The sequence below is a fragment of the Oenanthe melanoleuca genome, chromosome 25 (assembly GCF_029582105.1).
Source record: "Oenanthe melanoleuca isolate GR-GAL-2019-014 chromosome 25, OMel1.0, whole genome shotgun sequence".
NCBI classification, from domain to species: Eukaryota; Metazoa; Chordata; class Aves; order Passeriformes; family Muscicapidae; genus Oenanthe; species Oenanthe melanoleuca.
Window position 1 is genome coordinate 4,918,690 of NC_079358.1, and position 21,466 is coordinate 4,940,155.

The 21,466-nt window shown below is 61.3% G+C and overlaps 2 protein-coding genes and 2 non-coding genes across 7 annotated transcripts; 1 reads left to right on the top strand and 3 right to left on the bottom strand.

Moving 5' to 3' along the window:
- Window positions 1-797: 797 nt before the first annotated feature.
- On the bottom strand, window positions 798-881 carry LOC130263511 (small nucleolar RNA SNORD45). Its single transcript, XR_008842349.1, has one exon. It is a non-coding gene; the product is annotated as a small nucleolar RNA SNORD45 (small nucleolar RNA).
- Window positions 882-3,296: 2,415 nt separating this feature from the next.
- LOC130263320 (basic proline-rich protein-like) lies at window positions 3,297-7,448 on the bottom strand. Its single transcript, XM_056510825.1, has 3 exons — window positions 7,444-7,448; window positions 4,096-5,157; window positions 3,297-3,915 (listed from the first exon to the last, which is right to left on the bottom strand). The coding sequence occupies exons 1-3, from the start codon at window positions 7,446-7,448 to the stop codon at window positions 3,297-3,299; spliced, it is 1,686 nt and encodes a 561-aa protein (XP_056366800.1).
- Window positions 4,023-4,106, top strand: LOC130263512 (small nucleolar RNA SNORD45). Its single transcript, XR_008842350.1, has one exon. It is a non-coding gene; the product is annotated as a small nucleolar RNA SNORD45 (small nucleolar RNA).
- A 3,822-nt stretch (window positions 7,449-11,270) lies between the features above and the next one.
- Window positions 11,271-17,936, bottom strand: LOC130262736 (cytochrome P450 4F3-like). 4 transcript variants are annotated; one of them, XM_056510166.1, is made up of 13 exons: window positions 17,444-17,807; window positions 16,939-17,083; window positions 16,229-16,282; window positions 15,443-15,570; window positions 14,546-14,685; window positions 13,910-14,177; window positions 13,258-13,324; window positions 13,058-13,187; window positions 12,854-12,987; window positions 12,705-12,769; window positions 12,546-12,628; window positions 12,256-12,456; window positions 11,271-11,329 (listed from the first exon to the last, which is right to left on the bottom strand). In XM_056510166.1, exons 1-12 carry the CDS (start codon window positions 17,630-17,632, stop codon window positions 12,276-12,278), a joined length of 1,584 nt encoding a protein of 527 aa, XP_056366141.1. In that variant the 5' UTR covers window positions 17,633-17,807; the 3' UTR covers window positions 11,271-11,329; window positions 12,256-12,275. The 4 variants fall into 4 exon arrangements, with proteins under 4 accessions (XP_056366141.1, XP_056366142.1, XP_056366140.1 ...); XM_056510167.1 differs by having other exon boundaries at window positions 12,238-12,456; window positions 17,444-17,708; XM_056510165.1 differs by lacking the exon at window positions 16,939-17,083 and having other exon boundaries at window positions 12,238-12,456; window positions 17,444-17,936.
- Window positions 17,937-21,466: the final 3,530 nt, after the last annotated feature.

Genomic DNA, 21,466 nt, shown 5'->3' on the forward strand with positions numbered 1-21,466 from the left:
TGGTCATCTCGTGATCATCTCATCAAAAAATACTTTTATTAAAAACAAGGGAATGTTGAAATCGGTGCAGAAATAAAGCACCAAAAGCAGAACCCGGACTTCAGACACAAAGGGACTGACACCAACAGGAGGCCCTGGCCCCTCTCCTTGCCCTCCCCACGCAGCAATCCTGGGGAGCCGGCAGGAGCCAGGGCAGGCACAGGGAGCCTTCCCAGGGCTGCCCATCCACAGCCGGGACTCGCCAGCACCCGGCTCACCCGAACCTCTCCTGCCCCGGGACCGGCAGCTCCGGGACTCCCCAAAACGCCGATCACAGCTCTGGGCGGGCAGAACAGCCGGGCTCGGGCAGAGACCTGCGGGGAGCGCAGAGCGCGGCGGGTGAGGCCGGGCGAGCGAGGGGCAGGTCCCGCCGGGGACACCGCGATCACCGGCCCGGTACCGGCCGGACCGGCACGGGCCAGCGAGAGCCCCGCGGACACAAACCCCCGGTACCGGCCGGACCGGCACGGGCCAGCGAGAGCCCCGCGGACACAAACCCCCGGTACCGGCCGGACCGGCCCGGGCCAGCGAGAGCCCCGCGGACACAAACCCCCGGTACCGGCCGGACCGGCACGGGCCAGCGAGAGCCCTGCGGCCACAAACCCCCGGTACCGGCCGGAGCCGCTCCTGCCCCTCGGAGCACCGGGGCGATCCGAGCCGGGCCCGCGCTGCCCGAACCGGCTCCGGGCCGGCACCGGCACTCGGTACCGAGCGGGCAAAAGCTGCTGCGCTGCCGGACGGGCGGATGGCGAGCTGGCCGGGCCTCAGAGTAATTCTAGAGCTAAAGCGGTGAGACACATCAGCTCCGCTCAGATAATACATGCCAGCGCTCATCACGGGCCCGGCCAGCGCCTCCTCCGAACCGAACCGAACCGAACCGAACGGAACCGAACCGGGGCTGCGGCTGCGGCACGGCGCTGCGAGCGGGCCCTGCCTCCCTCCCTCCCTCCCTCCCGTCCGTCCTTCAGCAGCCCCGGCACCGGCACCCGGGGGGCTCTGCCCGGGGGGCTCCGTGCCCGGGGGGCTCCTCCCGCCGCCCGCCCAGGGCCCTGCCAGCAACGGGACGCGCCCCGACCTTCCCGGGACCCCCCTTCCCCCGGGATCCCCCTTCCCTCGGTACCCCCTCCCCTCGGTACCCCTCCTTTCCCCGGGATCCCCCCTTCCCCAGGATTCCCCCCTCCCTCGGTACCCCTCCCCTCGGTACCCCCTCCCCTCGGTACCCCCTCCCCTCGGTACCCCTCCCCTCGGTACCCCTCCCCGGTACCCCCTTCCCTCGGATCCCCCTCCCCCCGGTGCCCCTTCCCCTCGGTACCCCCTCCCCGGTACCCCCTCCCCTCGGTACCCCCTCCCGTCCCCCCCGTTCCCGGCCCGTCCCGCACCACGCGGCCGCTCCCGCCGCCGCTTCCGCAGGAAAGGACCCGGGCCGGCGCTGCGGCGGGAGGAGCCGCCGGCAGGATCCGCCTGCGAGCGCCGCATTGGCCTGGAGCCCCTTGGGAACCGCCCCCGACCGGCCCGGATGGTCATTGATCCCATCGGAACCGCCCGCACCGCCCCCGACCGGCCCGGATGGTCATTGATCCCATCGGAACCGCCTCCGACCGGCCCGGATGGTCATTGATCCCATCGGAACCGCCCGCACCGCCCCCGACCGGCCCGAATGGTCATTGATCCCATCGGAACCGCCCGCACCGCCTTTCCTCCCGGGACACCTGCAGCCCCTCTCACACACCTCACCCATAACACAGAATTCTGGCTCAAGGCACGAGAAATGCGGATTTCAGTGTTCCAGCTCCCAGTCCTGCCTGAGGTTGCTTTGGGAATCATTCCTGTTCCTGCAAACTTCCCCTGCAGACACAAAATCAGGATAATATTCCCCAAAGTGCACAAAGCTTCTCCAAGAATTGCTGGAATTGGAAAATCCAACCCCTTTCCCAAGGTCTTGCAGGGATGGAGGGGAACAGGAAAAACACCCAAAATTTCACACTAAATCAGAGTAATTTTTAAATACAATTTCACAACCTCAGCATGCCTGGCCATGCTTTGATGATGGAGCTGTGTGATGGAGGATCTTGGTGGATAAAAAAACCCCAAAACAGGAAAACAGCCCAATTCTGATAAAATCTCACGGCTTGTTCAGTTCCTCCCTGGCAGGAAAAATCAGGACGGAGAACTTTTTAATTCCAAACATCTGCTTTCTGTCCTTGGAGAGGGAAAAATTCCTGGCTGGTGAGAACAGCTGGAATTTTAAAGTCAGCTGCAAAAGGACCGTCAGCCAGCTGGAATCTCAGCAGCTCTGGTCAGGGTCCATGTGTTCCCTGAGATCAGCTCCAGCCAGTCGTGGTTGATGTTGGAAAGAGGGAAAAGGGGAAGGTCGCTGCGTTTCCTAATGAAATTAATTTATTCCTGCTGAATAACAAACTTGAACCAGCAGAGGAATTCTGGCCTGGAATAATTCCTTGGCAATAACACTGCAAAACAAGCCCTGGGGATTAGGGGTGTCTGTGGGCTGAAAATGAGGGAATGCTTTGTTATTTTGGAAAATAAACCAATAAATAAAAATCTGAATAAGTGAATCACCATGGGCTGTGTTTCTGCAGCACACAGAGGCTAATTAATGCTAACTAATTAATCTCTGCACATCTCAGCCAAAGCCCCGTGACTGGGAAGTTGAGAACTTCCCTGATTTAATGCCCACCAGTCCCCAAACCCTTTTAGGCTGTGTCCATCCCGATCGCAATTAACCAGCAATTATTTTAAGTTTTCCCCGTAAAGAACTGTTATTCCTGTTTCCATATCTTTGCCTGAGAGCCCCTTAATTTCAAAACAGAAATAATTTGGAGGGAGCGTTGTTGGGGAGGGAATAGAAAAATCTTATGAGTGCCTAGCAAGTAGTTCTGAAACAATGGATGGGATGGGATGGGATGGGATGGGATGGGATGGGATGGGATGGGATGGGATGGGATGGGATGGGATGGGATGGGATGGGATAAAGGGATGGGATAAAGGGATGGGAATAATAAAGGGATGGGATAAAGGGATGGGAATAAAGGGATGGGATAAAGGGATGGATAAAGGGATGGAATAAAGGGATGGGATAAAGGGATGGAGATGGGATCAATGACCATCCGGGCCGGTCGGGAGGGCGGTTCCGATGGGATCAATGACCATTCGGGCCGGTCGGAGGCGGTGCGGGCGGTTCCGATGGGATCAATGACCATCCGGGCCGGTCGGGGGCGGTGCGGGCGGTTCCGATGGGATCAATGACCATCCGGGCCGGTCGGGGGCGGTGCGGGCGGTTCCGATGGGATCAATGACCATTCGGGCAGGTCGGAGGCGGTTCCGATGGGATCAATGACCATTCGGGCCGCTCGGGAGGGCGGTTCCGATGGGATCAATGACCATCCGGGCCGGTCGGGGGCGGTGCGGGCGGTTCCGATGGGATCAATGACCATTCGGGCCGGTCGGGGGCGGTTCCCAAGGGGCTCCAGGCCAATGCGGCGCTCGCAGGCGGATCCTGCCGGCGGCTCCTCCCGCCGCAGCGCCGGCCCGGGTCCTTTCCTGCGGAAGCGGCGGCGGGAGCGGCCGCGTGGTGCGGGACGGGCCGGGAACGGGGGGGACGGGAGGGGGTACCGAGGGAGGGGGATCCGAGGGGCGGGGGTACCGAGGGAGGGGGATCCGAGGGGCGGGGGGGTCCCGGGGAAAGGAGGGGTACCGAGGGGAGGGGGATCCCGGGGGAAGGGGGGTCCCGGGAAGGTCGGGGCGCGTCCTGTTGCTGGCAGGGCCCTGGGCGGGCGGCGGGAGGAGCCCCCCGGGCACGGAGCCCCCCGGGCACGGAGCCCCCCGGGCAGAGCCCCTCGGGTGCCGGTGCCGGGGCTGCTGAAGGAAGGACGGGAGGGAGGGAGGGAGGGAGGGCCCGCTCGCAGCGCCGTGCCGCAGCCGCAGCCCCGGTTCGGTTCGGTTCGGTTCGGAGGAGGCGCTGGCCGGGCCCGTGATGAGCGCTGGCATGTATTATCTGAGCGGAGCTGATGTGTCTCACCGCTTTAGCTCTAGAATTACTCTGAGGCCCGGCCAGCTCGCCATCGGCCCGTCCGGCAGCGCAGCAGCTTTTGCCCGCTCGGTACCGAGTGCCGGTGCCGGCCCGGAGCCGGTTCGGGCAGCGCGGGCCCGGCTCGGATCGCCCCGGTGCCCCGAGGGGCGGGAGCGGCTCCGGCCGGTACCGGGGGTTTGTGTCCGCGGGGCTCTCGCTGGCCCGTGCCGGTCCGGCCGGTACCGGGGGTTTGTGTCCGCGGGGCTCTCGCTGGCCCGTGCCGGTCCGGCCGGTACCGGGGGTTTGTGTCCGCGGGGCTCTCGCTGGCCCGTGCCGGTCCGGCCGGTACCGGGGGTTTGTGTCCGCGGGGCTCTCGCTGGCCCGTGCCCGGTCCGGCCGGTACCGGGGGTTTGTGTCCGCGGGGCTCTCGCTGGCCCGTGCCGGTCCGGCCGGTACCGGGGGTTTGTGTCCGCGGGGCTCTCGCTGGCCCGTGCCGGTCCGGCCGGTACCGGGGGTTTGTGTCCGCGGGGCTCTCGCTGGCCCGTGCCCGGTCCGGCCGGTACCGGGGGTTTGTGTCCGCGGGGCTCTCGCTGGCCCGTGCCGGTCCGGCCGGTACCGGGGGTTTGTGGCCGCGGGGCTCTCGCCGGTCCGGCCGGTACCGGGGGTTTGTGGCCGCGGGGCTCTCGGTGGCCCGTGCCGGTCCGGCCGGTACCGGGGGTTTGTGTCCGCGGGGCTCTCTCTGGCCCGTGCCGGTCCGGCCGGTACCGGGGGTTTGTGTCCGCGGGGATCTCGCTGGCCCGTGCCGGTCCGGCCGGTACCGGGGGTTTGTGGCCGCGGGGCTCTCGCTGGCCCGTGCCGGTCCGGCCGGTACCGGGCCGGTGATCGCGGTGTCCCCGGCGGGACCTGCCCCTCGCTCGCCCGGCCTCACCCGCCGCGCTCTGCGCTCCCCGCAGGTCTCTGCCCGAGCCCGGCTGTTCTGCCCGCCCAGAGCTGCGATCGGCGTTTTGGGGAGTCCCGGAGCTGCCGGTCCCGGGGCAGGAGAGGTTCGGGTGAGCCGGGTGCTGGCGAGTCCCGGCTGTGGATGGGCAGCCCTGGGAAGGATCCCTGTGCCTTCAGCGATTTCAACATTGTTTTTATTAAATCTGTTTTTTGTTTCATTTTTGTGTCCTGGGCGTCTCAGTGCTCATGTGGGGAGGAGGGAGAGCTGAGGAAGGCGGTTGGGATGGGGGGAAGGGGCTTGTAAGACTCGCTTTACTTCTCAGTATCCTCTGATTTTTTTGGTAATAACTTCAGGTGGTTTTCCCAAATTGAGTGTGTTTTCCCGGTGATCAGTGAGAGACTTCTCCCCGTTCTTATCTCCGTGCTTGAGCCTTTCCTTGGTTTCCTCTCCCTGTTCAGCTCTGCAGAGTACCTGCCACCCAGCCAGCGCCAGATCACAGGCTCTGGCACTCTGTGCCCTTGGCACTTTATGCCTCCTTTGTTGGAAATGTCCCTGGGCCCCTCCAGGATAAAAAGCTCCTCAATTCTCCAACAAAGGAGGCACAAAGAGCCAAGGGGCAAAAGGAAATTCTTCCAGGTCACTGGTGGCTCCTCAGGACAATCCAACACAAACAGTCAAGCCAGGTCCCTGAAGGGTTTTCTGACCTGTGCCACAACAGGTCCCTTCTGTGGGGTCAGTGTCCCGTGAGAAGGGAACATCTGGAAATGTCAGTGGGGAATGGAGGCCCTGGCAGGGACTGTCCCTGCCCTGTCCCGCGGGGTCACCCTGACAGGGGCTCGGGGCTGGGACACAGCACAGGACCCTCGGCTGGGGAGGTCAGCCCAGCTCAGGGCCAGCCTGGTGTCCCAGTGCCACCATTGGGCACAGCCCCAGGGCCAGCCTGGTGTCCCAGTGCCCCCAGCCCAGCTCAGGGCCAGCCTGGTGTCCCACTGCCACCATTGGGCACAGCCCCAGGGCCAGCCTGGTGTCCCAGTGCCACCACTGGGCACAGCCCCAGGGCCAGCCTGCTGTCCCAGTGCCACCATTGGGCACAGCCCCAGGGCCAGCCTGGTGTCCCAGTGCCACCACCCCAGCCCAGCTCAGGGCCAGCCTGCTGTCCCAGTGCCACCAGTGCCCAGGGCTCTGCAGACACTGCAGATCCCAGTGCCCCAGCTCTGCCATGGCCCAGGACCCCCTGTGCCCCCCTGCCCCTTCTCCCTGACCCCGGGATGCTGGTACCCCAGGAGGAGGGGTCAGTGCAGCCCCTCTGAGCCCAGGGAGATGGGGCTGGGGGCTGGGGGCTGCTGGAGGATGCACTGTGCTGGAGCGGGGGCTGTCCCCACAGTGTCCCCACAGTGTCCCCAGCTGCCCTGGGATCCTGCCTGCCCCCCTTGTCCCCCCGGGTCCCCTCCAGGGGCAGCTGCCCCGTGCAGGGATGCGGGCAGGGGGCTGGACCCGTGCCACAGCTGGGATGGACTCTGTGCCAGGCTGGGGCTGTGCCAGGCCGGGCTGTGGCCTGGGGGCTCTCAGGGAGGAGTCCCGGCGGGATAAAGGTGCTCCTGCCCTGCTGCAGCCCCGGGCAGCGCTGCCCAGAGCCAGAGGAAGGTGAAGGTGGCTGTGCTCAGCGTGGCCCTGCTCCTCTGCATCCTGCTGTGCCTCCCGGCACAGAACGAGGTGAGGCTCCAGCCAGGGCTGGGCTCAGGGCGGGGAGCTCTTCCCGAGACTCCTTTTGGGTCTTCCCATCCCGTCATCCCATCCCGTTATTCCATCCCATCCCATCCCATCCCATTATCCCATCCCTGTATCCCATCCCAGCCCATTATCCCATCAGCCCATTATCCCAACCCATCCATCCCATTATCCCTGTATCACATCCCATTATCCCATCCCATTATCCTATCCTATTATCCCATCATCCCGTTATCCCATCCCATCCCTGTATCCCATCCCATTATCCTATTATCCCATTATCCCATTATCCCATAATCCCATCCCATTATCCCAACCCATCCTATCCCATTATCCCATCCCATCCCATTATCCCATCCCATCCCTGTATCCCATCATCCCTGTATCCCATCCCATATCCTATTATCCCATCATCCCATTATCCCATCCCATCCCTGTATCCCATTATCCCATTATCCCATTATCCCTGATCCCATATCCCATTATCCCATCATCCCATTATCCCATCCCATCAATCATCCCATTATCCCATCCCATTATCCCATTGAATCATCCCATTATCCCATTATCCCATCCCATCATCCCAGCATCCCATTTTCCCAGTATCCCATTATCCCATCCCATCATCCCAGTATCCCATTACCCCATTATCCCATTATCCCATCCCATTGTCCCATTACCCCATTATCCCATTATCCCATCCCATTACCCCATTACCCCGTTATCCCATTACCCCGTTATCCCATTATCCCATCCCATCATCCCAGCATCCCATTATCCCGTCCCAGTATCCCGTTATCCCGTTATCCCTGACCAACCTTTGCTCCCTCCCCCAGGCCATGGATGGCAGTGGAGGAGCTCTGTGTGCTGGGGTGAGTCCTGGAGCTGTTTGCCCCAGTGTGGGGCCTGGGGGGCGGTTTGGTCACCCCACTGGTCAGTCTGGTCACCCCCAGTGACATCTCGTGGTCTCTCCACAGCAAGTTGGTGGCATTGCTGTTGGCAAGGTGAGTGTCCTGAGTTCTGCTGGGCTCAGACCCTCCCCTCTCATGGCCACGACCCCCCAGTGCCCCCCAGAGCTCCCCAGGGCTGCCCCTTCCCCAGGGTCCCCACCCATCCCAGTGCCCCCAGTGCCCCCCAGTCACCCCAAAGAGCCCCATGGCCCGTCCCCTTCCTCTCCCTCTCCCTTTCCCGTTGTCCATGGCAGTGGTGTCCCCAGATCCCCCTCCCCTGGGGCCCCCAGCCCCCCCAGCTCAGTGTCTTTGGGTCCCTTTCGCCCCACTCTGCTCCCCCCTCCCCAGAGCCCCAAATTATTTTTGTCCCCCTTGTCCCCACCCCACGGTGTTCCCTGCAGGAACGGGCTGGGTGGGGCTGGGGGAGCAGGAGGGATTTTCCCCCCCAGACTGGGGCTGCCATGGGGCTTGGGGACCCCCTGAGTCCCCCACAGTCCATCCCAGGCTGAGCCTTTGCTCTCTGCCTGCAGACAGCCATAGCAGGAGGTGCAGGTGGATGCATTTTGGTGAGTCCTGGGCCTGGGGCACCCGCGTGGGAACTGGGGGCCAGCTGGGTCCCCCCAAGCCCTGCTGGCACTGGGGACACCCTGTGAGAGTGACACGTCCCCATGTCCCTGCAGAAAAAGAACGAGTGGGATATTCCACGTGAGGGGCTCTGGAAGATTTGGGATATTCCAGGTGAGGGGCTCTGGGAGATTTGAGATATTCTAGGGTGAAAAGCTCTGGGATTTTGGGATATTCCAGGTGAGGGGCTCTGGGATGTTTGGGATATTCCAGGTGAGGGGCTCTGGGAGCCACACGGATCTCAGGATCCAATCCTGTCCCAGCTGTGTGAGGCTCCAAATCCCTTCTCCCTGCAGACAGAGGGGAGGGGACAAGGTCCCTCTCGTGTCCCCGTGTCACCATTTGGGCTCTGCCTTTCAGACCCGGCACTGGTGGTGGCACCCGGGTCCTGTCCCCCTCCAGCAGCACGAGGAGATGATCATGTCTGGATAATCCCCCTGATCCCCTGGGAATTTCCCTGGAACAATCAATAAACCCCTGCAGCAAAACAACTCTGTGTACACGTGTGCTTGTTCTGTCCGTGGGTTTGTTCCCAAATTTACGGGACCTTTTCTTGATCCCCTCTGGCTCTCATCCATAATTATCAATATACTTGATCTCAGCATATTTGGGTTTGTGCCTCGCAGATTGGGGAATCCAGTCCCAAATATATTTGGGTTTGTGCCTTGCAGATTTGGGGAATCCAGTCCCAAATATATTTGGGGTTGTGCCTCGCAGATTCGGGAGTGGAGCCCCAAATGTATTTGGGTGTCCCTGGGAGAGGAATTGTTTTATTGATATGAGGAGGGGATGTTTCTGGCTCTTGCAGGAATCCAAAGCTGAGCCGTAAATGCTCCTTGGGGGGGTTTGGGGGGGCCCACGTGGCGATCGCCCGGTCCTGCCGGGGCGGGACGTCGGTTTTGGGATCCCCGGGAGAGGCGGGGGATGAAAGTGCAAACAGGGATCTCCTGCGAGAGTGTTTTTTGGGCTCCTTCATGATTTTTGGAGGTTTTTATGGACACCAAACACCCGGGATTTCTAGAGATGCCCTCGCACAGCGGGACCTTCAAAGGCGCTGCACTCACATCTTGTTTTTCCCCCAAACCAGGATTTCCGATTCCCAGGTCTCATCCAGATGGAGGAGCAGGCTGTGAGGAAGAGGAAGGTGTCCCGGGACAGCCAGGCAGGTGAGGAGGAAGTCACTGCCCCTTTTCCCTGGGTCCTGCCGGGGATGCACTGGGGGGATCTCCTTCTCCTTCCCTGTGGCACGGAGGCAAATCCCATCCTGTCCTTGTCCTTCCTGCCCCAGACCAGGAGCTGAGGACGGAGAGCAGGGAGGGCAAATCCCCGCGGCAGAACCTCGCTGGGAGCGGCTGCACGGCGCAGGAATCCGGCGGGGAGGAAGCGCCGCGGGGATCCCGCACCGGGAGGGGCTGCACACGCAGATCGGGGCATCCGAGGGGGAAAGACCCGGCCTGGGCCGAGCAGGCGGCCGGAGACGGAGCCAGAGCTCTGAGCTGAGGGTCCAGGAGCAGCTTCACGGGGGCAAAAAGCGCCTCCAGAGCTTGGAATGTGGGAAGAGTTTGCACAGGAGCTGCAGCCTGGTCCGGCACCAGAGGATCCACACTGGGGAGAAGGGCTGTGAGTGTGGGGAGAGCTTCAGATGGAGCTACAGCCTGATCATCCACCAGAGAATCCACACTGGGAACGGCCCCACGAGTGTCCTGAGTGTAGGAAGGGATTCAGATGGAGCTACAGCCTGATCATCCACCAGGGAATCCACACTGGGAACGGCCCCACGAGTGTCCTGAGTGTAGGAAGGGATTCAGATGGAGCTACAGCCTGAGTGTTCACCAGAGAATCCACACTGGGAACAGCCCCACGAGTGTCCTGAGAATGGGAAGGGATTCAGATGGAGCTACAGCCTGATCATCCACCAGAGAATCCACACTGGGAACGGCCCCACGAGTGTCCTGAGAATGGGAAGGGATTCAGATGGAGCTACAGCCTGATCATCCACCAGAGAATCCACACAGGGAACAGCCCCACGAGTGTCTTGAGTGTAGGAAGGGATTCAAATGGAGCTACAGCCTGATCATCCACCAGAGAATCCACACTGGGAACGGCCCCACGAGTGTCCTGAGAATGGGAAGGGATTCAGATGGAGCTACAGCCTGATCATCCACCAGAGAATCCACACTGGGAACAGCCCCACGAGTGTCCTGAGTGTAGGAAGGGATTCAGATGGAGCTACAGCCTGATCATCCACCAGAGAATCCACACAGGGAACAGCCCCACGAGTGTCCTGAGAATGGGAAGGGATTCAGATGGAGCTACAGCCTGAGTGTTCACCAGAGAATCCACACTGGCAACAGCCCCACGAGTGTCCTGAGTGTAGGAAGGGATTCAGATGGAGCTACAGCCTGAGTGTTCACCAGAGGATCCACACTGGGGAGAAGCCCCACGAGTGTGGGGAGTGTGGGAAGGATTCAGACAGAGCTGCCACCTGATCTGCCACCAGAGAATCCACACTGGGAACAGCCCTGTGTGTGTGGGGAATGTGGGAAGAGGTTTCAGAGCAGATCCAGCCTTGGTGATCCCTGATCCTGCTGGTCTGTGTTGGGAGCACACCTGGCTGGTGGTCTCCACATCTTCCTGGTGGGCACCTGGGCTCAGCTGGCCAAAAATCCATTGGGATGCAGACTGATGTCAGGAATTCATTTGGGACAGCGGATTTTAATTTCCACCCCAAAAAATTTCGCCTTTTGCATTGGATCATTTCATCTGTTGGCATCAAGGAACACTGGATGGTCTTGGAGGTCTTTACCCACCTAAACCATTCCATGACTCTATCTGGCATCTTCCACAGCCAAACAGTGATGGACTGGGGCAGGAAACCGAGATTTTGGAGACAATGGAGTGGAAAGTCCTCAAAAAAAGGTTCTTTGCACCCACCCACGCCCATGCACACTCAGCCAGAATGGACAGGTAAATCCTTTTATTTGGGCCTTGATTTTCTTTCATTTTTCTTCATCCCTTCACCTAACATTGGGGTAAAAATAAAGATGTTGAACTAAGAATGGGTGGGGACGTTGTGGGACGTGGGTGGGGACTGGGACATGGATATGGATATGGAAATGGATATGGATGTGGAAATGGAAATAGATATGGGTATGGGTATGGATATGGATATGGACATGGATATGAAAATTATGGAAATGGATATGGAAATTATGGATATGGAAATGGATATGGACGTGGACATGGATGCGGAAATGGATATGGAAATGGATATGGAAATTATGGCTACGGATATGGAAATTATGGATATGGAAATGGATATGGATGTGGAAATGGAAATAGATATGGGTATGGATATGGACATGGATATGAAAATTATGGAAATGGATATGGAAATTATGGATATGGAAATGGATATGGAAATGGACGTGGACATGGATATGGAAATGGGTATGGATGTGGATATGGATATGGTTGTGGATGTGGATATGGAAATGGACTTGGATATGGAAATGGATATGGATGTGGATATAGATATAGAAATGGAAATGGACATGGGTATGGAAATGGATATGGATGTGGATATAGATATAGAAATGGGAATGGAAATGGACATGGATATGGAAATGGACATGGATATGGAAATGGATATGGAAATGGACATGGATATGGACATGGATAAGATATGGACATGGATATGGGCAGGGCTGTGGATGGAGATATCAGGCTTGGGGGGGTCACAGACATGGATGGTGACATGGGGGAAGGTGGCCATGGATGGTGACAAGTGGCCTAGGGGACAAGTCCACGGGTGGACACGTCCACGCCATGTCCCATGACCGAGGACAAACACCCCCACCGCCACCACGGCGCTGTCCCCTTCACGCTGCCGTTGGCTCCCCGCTCCCCCCCGGGGCTGTGACACCTGCCTGGCGGGATGTCCCCACCTTCTGGTGGCCCGTGTCCCTCAGGCCCCTCCCCGCAGCGGCTCCAGCAGCAGCCAGATCCCGTCCTCGGCTCGCAGGATCAGCTCGGGCTTGCGCTGCGGGGGTGGCCTCGCCGCGTCCCTCCGCAGCACGAACCGGGACAGCGTCAGGGCCACCACCACCTTCATCTCAGCCATGGCAAAGCTCTGCCCGATGCAGTTCCTGCCACCACATCCCCACTGTCACTGTCACCCCACAGCAGGGATGGGGGTGGCACTTGGGGACGCTCCTGTCCCCCTCCCACCACGTACCTGGGGCCAGCAGAGAAGGGGATGAAGGACGACGGGGACCGTCCCTTGCTGTTCTCTGGGCTGAACCTCAGGGGATTGAACACCTGGGGTGACAGTGACACCGTGAGGACACAGCTGTCACCACCGTAGTGACAGGGACACCTCGCAGGGTGGCACTACCTCAGGCTCGGGCCAGAGCTCTGGGTTGTGGTGGGTCCCGTAGATGCTTATCAGGCAGGTGACCCCTGGTGGGATGGGAATGGCCACTTTAGGGACAGCAGGTGGCAGCAGTGGGTGGTGACACTGGGGACACCCTGGCCACGCCGTACCCTTGGGGATGACACGGCCGTCACGCAGGGGGACGTCCTCGGTGCAGCGCCGGGACACGGCCGTGACAGGAGGGTGCAGCCGCAGGCTCTCCTTGATGCACATGGTGGTGAAGGGCAGCTGGGACAGGTCCTCCCTGGGGACAAGCAGGAGTGGCACCGTGTTCCCCAGCCACACGGCCGGGGGTGGCCCTGGGGACGCCTCACCATTCGATGTCCGCAGTGTCCCGGCCGGCCAGGAGCTGCTGGACCTCACGGCGGCACCGCTCCTGGTGCTCGGGGTGGCCAGCCAGGTTGTACAAGAGCCAGGCCAGGCCACTGGCCGTGGTGTCGTGGCCTGTGGGGACACGGGATGGCTGAGGGGACACTGGGGTGGCTCTGCAGTGGCACCTGGGGCTCGTGCTCACCCTCAAACATGAAGGTGTCAGCCTCGGCCGCAACGTCCTCGTCCGACAGGGTGTGGCCGTCCTCATCCTGCGGGGGCAAGGTGAGCCATGGGCCACCTGGGACCACCGGTCTGTGGCCAAATCCCATCCATGGCCACCACCATCCCCTTGACCACCATCTCCCCACGGCCACCACCCCACAGGCACCACCATCCCACCGGCTGCCAGCTCTATGGCCAATCCTGCCACGGCCACCACGGTCCCCTGCGGCCACCGGTCTGTGGGCAATCCTGCCACGGCCACCATCATCTCCCCATGGCCACCACCATCCCCTTGACCACCTCCATCTCCCCCTGGCCACCACCCTGTGGCCACCATCATCTCCCCATGGCCACCACCATCCCCTTGACCACCTCCATCTCCCCCTGGCCACCACCCTGTGGCCACCACCGTCCCCCATGGCCACCACCATCCCCTTGACCACCTCCATCCCCCCATGGCCACCACCCTGTGGCCACCATCATCTCCCCACGGCCACCACCATCCCCCATGGCCACCACCCTGTGGCCACCATCATCTCCCCATGGCCACCACCATCCCCTTGACCACCTCCATCTCCCCCTGGCCACCACCCCGTGGCCACCATCCCCCCCGGCCACCACCCCACGCCCACCCTGGCGAGCAGCAGGCGGTCGATGAAGTCCAGGCTGCGTCCCTGGTGGCCGCCCAGGCAGGCCTGGTGGCCGGGGCGGGCGAGGGCGCGGCGCCGGCGCTGCACCACGGCGGCGGTGAAGGCGCGGACGGTGGCGCAGGCGCGGGCGAAGCGCCGGCCGTCGGGGGAGAGCCGGTACAGCCACCAGGGGTGGAGCAGCGGCCGCAGCTGGCGCCGGACCACCAGCGAGCTCAGCTCCAGGATGGCCTGGATGTACTCGCTGGGCCGCCTGCGGGAGCGGGGACACGGGGGCTGGGCCACCAGCATGGCCAGCACACCATGGTGGGGACACTGGGGCCACCAGAATGGCCAGCGGGGACACTGGGGCCACCAGAATGGCCAGCGGGGACATGGGGGGCGCTGGGCCACCAGCATGGCCAGCAGGGACCATGGCGGGGTCACAAGGCCCCCAGGATGGCCAGCAGGGACCATGGTAGGGACACTGGGGCCACCAGCATGGCCAGCACACCATGGTGGGGACACTGTGGCCCCCAGGATGGCGAATGGGGACAATGGCGGGGTCACATGTCCCCCAGCATGCCCAGCAGGGACCATGGCGGGGTCACTGTGGCCCCTGTGGGGACAGGTGTCACTCACTCCTGGCAGTGGCTCTCGTGGCTGAAGATGCACTTCTGCAGCGTGTCCAGGGTGAGCAGGCTCAGGGGCTGCAGCACCTCCAGCTCCAGCGGCGCCCCCGCTGCTGCTGCTGCTGCTGCTGCTGCTGCCCCCCACCTGGCCTGGGGGCGCACGGGGTCAGGGGGGACAGGGACAGGGCAGGGAGGGGACAGGGGAGGGGACAGGGACGGGGACAGGGGCAGGGGACGGTGTATGGGGGGGGCCAGTGACAGGGGACAGGGACAGGGCGGGACAGGGAGGGACAGGGGATGGGGAGGGGACAGGGGACGGGGTCAGGGGGGGACAGGGGAGGAGACAGGAGAGGGGACAGGGCAGAGGACAGGGTCAGGGCAGGGGACAGGGAGTAAATGGGGAGGGGGGACAGAGTGGGAGAGGGGCAGGAATTGGGATGGGAGGGGGGCGGGAATTGGGGTGGGTGTGGGACAGGTGATGAACGAGGGGTGGAGTTGGGTTTGGGGTGTGGGACAGGTCAGGATTTGGGGTTCAGGACAGGACTCGGGGTGCAGCAGTGGGTGCAGGACAGAACTTTGGGTGCAGAGTTTGGGGTGCAGGTCGGGATTGGTGTTCAGTCAGGATTTGGGGTTCAGGTCGGGATTTGGGGTTCAGGTCAGGACTGGGGTCGGTCAGGATTTGGGGTGCAGTCAGGATTGGGGTTCACTCAGGATTTGGGTGCAGTCAGGATTGGGGTGCAGTCAGGATTGGGGTGCAGTCGGGATTGGGGTTCACTCAGGATTGGGGTGCAGTCAGGATTGGGGTGCAGTCGGGATTGGGGTTCACTCAGGATTGGGGTTCACTCAGGACTGGGGTGCAGTCAGGATTTGGGGCGCAGTCAGGATTTGGGGCGCAGGGGTCTCTCACGAGCAGCAGGCGGGTGCTCCGGTTGAAGACCCCCAGGTATCCCCGCAGAACGTCCCCGTGGAACGCGGGGCTCAGGAGCCGCCGGTGCCGCGCCCAGCGCTGCCCGCGGCTCAGCAGCAGCCCCTCCCCTGGGGACAGCGGGCCCGTGTCCCTGTCACCGTCCCCACTGTGACACAGCCGGACCCGCCCCGGCGTGTCCCTGTCCCCATTGTCCCTGTCCGTGTCCCTGTGTCACAACACACCCGGATCCACCCCGGGGTGTCCCTGTCCCCCCCTGTCCCCCTCTGTGACACACCCGGGTCCATCATGGGGGAGTCCCTGTCCCTGTCCCTGTCCCTGTCCCTGTCCCTGTCCCTGTCCCTGTCCCTGTCCCTGTTCCTGTCCCCACCCCTGTGACACACCCAGATCCATCCTGGGGGTGTCCCTGTCCCCTCCTGTGACACCTGGATCCAGGGGTGCTGTCCCCACCCGTGTGGCACTCAGGGGTGCTGTCCCCACCCGTGTGACACCCAGGGGTGCTGTCCCCACCCGTGTGACACCCAGCACTGCTGTCCCCACCCGTGTGACACCCACGGGTGCTGTGCCCACCCGTGTCACACTCAGCACTACTGTCCCCACCCGTGTCACACTCAGCACTGCTGTCCCCACCCGTGTGACACCCACGGGTGCTGTCCCCACCCGTGTGACACCCAGGGGTGCTGTCCCCACCCGTGTCACACTCAGCACTGCTGTCCCCACCCGTGTGACACCCACGGGTGCTGTCCCCACCCAACCCTCTGCACTCACCGAGCCAGGGCTTGAGGAAGCCGTAGAACATTTCATCCTTGGGGGCCACGAAAGCTGCAAAGCACAAGGACAGGGTGGGGACACTGGGTGGGGACACTGGGGACACTGGGTGGGGACACTGGGGACACTGGGGACACTGGGAGGGGACACTGGGATGGGGGACCCTGTGTCCACCCCTTAACCCACAGTGGGGACCCCCCCCAGCCCCCACGGCCACCAAAGCAGGGGGGTGGGGGACATGGTGACACCTTTGGGTGACCTTGGGGAACCTCCAGGACAGGTTGGTGGCCGCTCTGGGGTGGCCGTGGTGACACCTGTGGGGTTGGGTTGGCCTGGGCACTGCCAGGTCTCTGTGCAGGGACAGTGGCACCCGTGGGCAGCCCTGGGGATACAGTGTGGGTGGGCCTGGGGACACGCCGTGGGTGGCCCTGGGGACACTGTGGGTGTCCCTGGTGACACTGAGGGCAGCCGTGGGGACACTGTGGGTGGGCCTGGTGACACTGTGGGTGGCCCTGGTGACACTGAGGGCAGCCGTGGGGACACTGTGGGCGGCCCTGGTGACACTGTGGGCGGCCCTGGGGACACTGTGGGTGTCCCTGGTGACACTGTGGGCGGCCCTGGGGACACGCCCGCTGTCCCTGGTGACACTGAGGGTGGCCCTGGTGACACTGAGGGTGGCTCCGGGGACACGCCCGCTGTCCCCGCCGCACCTGAGGCGCCGAGCAGCGGCCGCAGCGCGCTGGGGTGGAAGAGGCGCAGCACGGGCAGCCAGGGGAGGCCCCACCAGAGACACCCGTGGCGGTACCGGGCCACCAGCGCGTCCACCTGCCGCAGGCCCTGCTCCGTGCTCCGGGCCTGGGGACAGCGGGGACACGGGTGGCACTGGGGGCACGCAGGGGATTGGGGACACGGGTGGCACTGGGGACAGCAGGGACACGTGTGGCACTGGGGACAGCGGGGACACGTGTGGCACTGGGGGCACTGCCAGCCCTGGGGACACGTGTGTGTCCCCACTGTCCCCTCCCAAGTGCCACCACCCTGTCCCCATCGTTTTTCAGGTGCCACCACCCTGTCCCCGCTGTCCTCACAGGTGCCACCACCCTGTCCCCGCTGTCCCCGCTATCCCGCTGTCCCCGCAGGTGCCACCCGCTGTCCCCATAGGTGCCACCACCCTGTCCCCGCAGGTGCCACCCGCTGTCCCCGCTGTCCCCTCACCATGCCGGTGTGTCCCAGCAGCCAGTTGCGCCAGGGCGGGGTCGGGAACTTGCTCAGCTGGCGACAAGTGGCGCGGAACCGGGTGACAGCGAGCAGCGCGTCCCGGAGCCACCGCAGCAGCAGCGCCACCGCCGCCAGGGTGGCCAGAGCCACCGCGGCCGGGGCCACCGCGGGCAGCGCCACCGCCATGGAGCCGCTCGGGGACACGCTGGGGACAGGACAAGGACAGGGCGGGGCGGTGGCACCCGCGGGTCACGTGGCGGCCGCGCGTGGGTGTCACCGCGTCCGGCTTTTGTCCCAGCGCGCGACCTGGTGGCGGCGTGTCCCCCCCAGTGTCCCACTGTCCCCTCCCTGTGTGTCCCTGTCCATCCCAGTCCATCCCAGTCCATCCCAGTCCATCCCAGTCCATCCCAGTCCATCCCAGTCCATCCCAGTCCACCCCAGTCCCTCCCAGTTCATCCCAGTCCATCCCAGTCCATCCCAGTCCATCCCAGTCCACCCCATCATTCCCAGTCCATCCCAGTCCATCCCAGTCCCTCCCAGTCCATCCCAGTCCCTCCCAGTCCATCCCAGTTCCCTCCCAGTTCATCCCAGTCCATCCCAGTCCATCCCAGTCCCTCCCAGTTCATCCCAGTCCATCCCAGTCCCTCCCAGTCCATCCCAGTCCATCCCAGTTCATCCCAGTCCATCCCAGTCCCTCCCAGTTCATCCCAGTCCATCCCAGTCCATCCCAGTCCCGCCCCTCCCCTTTCACCCCCTCCCCTCCCCCCCCCTTTTTGCACAATCCCAAAATTGCCCAAGTTCCCCCTGGGAGGGGGGCGGGGCCGCCCCAGTTCAAACCAGTGGCTCCCAGTTCCCCGCTCGCTCCCAGTAACTCTCACCCTTCTCTCCCAGTAACTCCCCAGTGCTCCCAGTAACCCATCCCAGTGCTCCCAGTAACAGTTCCCAGTGCTCCCAGTAACCCATCCCAGTAACCCCGTCCCAGTGCTCCCAGTAACCCCCTAAACCCCTCCAAATCCTCCCCAAATCCCCCCTAAATCCCCCCAAAACCCTCTCAACCCCCCCAAACTTCCCCTAAATCTCCCCAAAACCCCCAAATCCCCCCAATTCCCTCCAAAACCTCCCAAAATCCCCCCAAATTCCCTCCAGACTCCCTCAAATCCTCCCCAAATCCCCCCAAATTCCCCTTAAACCTCCACAAAATCCCCCAGGACCCCCTAAAATCTCCCCAAAATCCCATAAATCCCCCCCAAATCCCCCCTAAACCCCCTCAAAACCCCCCCAGACCCCCTCAAAACCCCCCCGAACCCCCTCAAAATCCCCCCAAATCCCCCTAATCTCCCCCAAACCCCTCCCAAACCCTCTCAGGACCCCCCAAAATCTCCCCAAAATCTCATAAATCCCCCCCAAATCCCTTCAGGAGCCCCCCTAACCCTCTCAGGACCCCCCAAAATCTCCTCAAAATCCCATAAATCCCCCCCAAATCCCTTCAGGACCCCCCCTAACCCTCTCAGGACCCCCCAAAATCTCCCCAAAATCTCATAAATCCCCCCCAAATCCCTTCAGGACCCCCCCTAACCCTCTCAGGACCCCCCAAAATCTCCCCAAAATCCCATAAATCCCCCCCAAATCCCCCCCAGACCCCCTCAAAACCCCCCCGAACCCCCTCAAAATCCCCCCAAATCTCCCAAATCTCCCCCAAATCCCCCTCAGACCCCCTCAAAACCCCCCCAAATCCCCCCCAAATCCCCCCCAGACCCCCTCAAAACCCCCCCAAATCTCCCCCAAATCCCCCCCAGACCCCCTCAGGACCCCCCAAATCTCCCCCAGGACCCCCAGGCCCCCCCAGGACCCCCCAAAATGCCCCTCCTGCAGTTCGCCCCCCTGCGCCTCCCCCTGCGCCGCCGCCTGCAGACCCTGGCCGTGCTCCAGTGGGTTTTCTCCTTCCTCCTCCTCGGTGAGTCCCCAAAATCTGGGGAGGGGTCCCCAAAATCTGCCCCGGGGGGTCCCCAAAAACCCCTCCGCCCCGCCCCGCCCCCCTCTGTCCCGGTTTTTTATCCCGGGAGGGTTTTAGGGCAGAGTTGAGGGTTCTCGGCTCATTAAAAAAATAAAAAAATTGGGGGGGTTTGGGATTTTTGGGGGGTTTGGGGATTTTGGGGATTTAGGGGGTGGTTTGGGGTCTGGGTTTGGGGGGGTTGAAGGGATTTTTGCGGGTTTCAGAGCATTTTGGGGGTTTTTTTAGGGGATTTTAGTTTGGTTTTTTTTAGGGGATTTTGGGAGGGTTGAGGGGGATTTTGGGAGGTTTTTGGATTTTGGGGGGTACACGCTCTGGCTGCTGGCGGACCGGCACACGCCCGGGGAGCCAAAAATCCCCCAAAATTATCCAAAAATATCACCAAAAAAATCCTCAAATAATTCCCAAAAATAATTCTAAAAATTCCCAAAATAATTCTAAAAAATCCCCCAAAAAATCCTCAAAAAAACTCAAAAAAATCCCAAAAAATCCTCAAAAAATTCCCACAATAATTCTAAAAAATCCCCCAAAAATCCCCAAAAAATCCCCCAAAAATCCCCAAATAATCCTCAAAAAACCCCCAAATTATCCCCAAAGAATCCTCAAAAAATCCTCAAAAAATCCTCAAAAAATCCCCCAAAAAATCCCTAAAAAATCCCAAAAAATCCCCAAAAAATCCTCAAAAAATCCCCCATAAATCCCCAAAGAATCCTCAAAAAAACTCCAAAAAATCCCAAAAAATCCTCAAAAAATTCCCCAAAAATCCCCAAAGAATTCTCAAAAAATCCTCAAAAAATCCCCCAAAAAATCCCTAAAAATCCTCAAAAAATCCCCAAAAACTCGTTAACCATCCCCAAACCCTCCTGCCCCAGGCCAGCTGTGCACGGCGCTGTTCCTGCTGTGTCTCTGTCTCCGCTCCTGGTTCCGCCTCCCCGCGCTGCTGGCGGACCGGAACACGCCCGGGGAGCCAAAAATCCCCCAAAATTCTCCAAAAATATCACCAAAACACATCCTCAGAAAATTCCCAAAATAATTCTAAAAAATCCCCAAAAAATCCTCAAAAAAAAGTCCCAAAAAAATCCTCAAAAAACTCCAAAAAAATCCCAAAAACATCCTCAAAAAACTCCAAAAAAATCCCAAAAAGTCCCCAAAAATCCTCAAAAAATTCACAAAAAATTCACAAAAAATCCCCAAAATTCCCATTAATTCCCATTAATTCCCATTAATTCCCGATGGATCCCGTCCCCAGGCCAGCTGTGCACGGTTTTGTTCCTGCTGTGTCTGTGTCTCCGCTCCTGGCTGCGGCTCCCCGCGCTGCTGTACGCGCTCTGGCTGCTGGCGGACCGGAACACGCCCGGGGAGCCAAAAATCCCCCAAAATTCTCCAAAAATATCACCAAAAAACATCCTCAAAAAATTCCCAAAATAATTCTGAAAATTCCCCTAAAAATCCCAAAAAAAAATCCCAAAAAAATCCTTAAAAAATTCACAAAAAATTCACAAAAAATCCCCAAAATTCCATTAATTCCCATTAATTCCCATTAATTCCCGATGGATCCCGTCCCCAGGCCAGCTGTGCACGGCGCTGTTCTGCTGTGTCTGTGTCTCCGCTCCTGGTTCCGCCTCCCCGCGCTGCTGTACGCGCTCTGGCTGCTGGCGGACCGGAACACGCCCCGCCGCGGGGGGCGCCCTTGCGCCTGGGTGCGCGCCTGGCCGTCTGGCAACACTTCCGGGATTACTTCCCCATCTCGGTCAGCGGGAACGGGGGGAACGGGGGGGAATGGGGGGATTTGGGGGGTCCTGGGGGGATTTGGGGGGTCCTGGGGATTTGGGGGGTCCTGGGGGGGAATGGGGAGGGTTTGGGGGGTTTGGGGGGTCCTGGGAGGATTTGGGGGGATTTTGGGATGGTTTGAGGGGTCCTGGGGGGGATTTTGGGGGGTCCTGGGGGGATTTGGGGGGTCTGGTGGGGGGATTGGGGTGGTTTGAGGGTCCTGGGGGGGATTTTGGGGG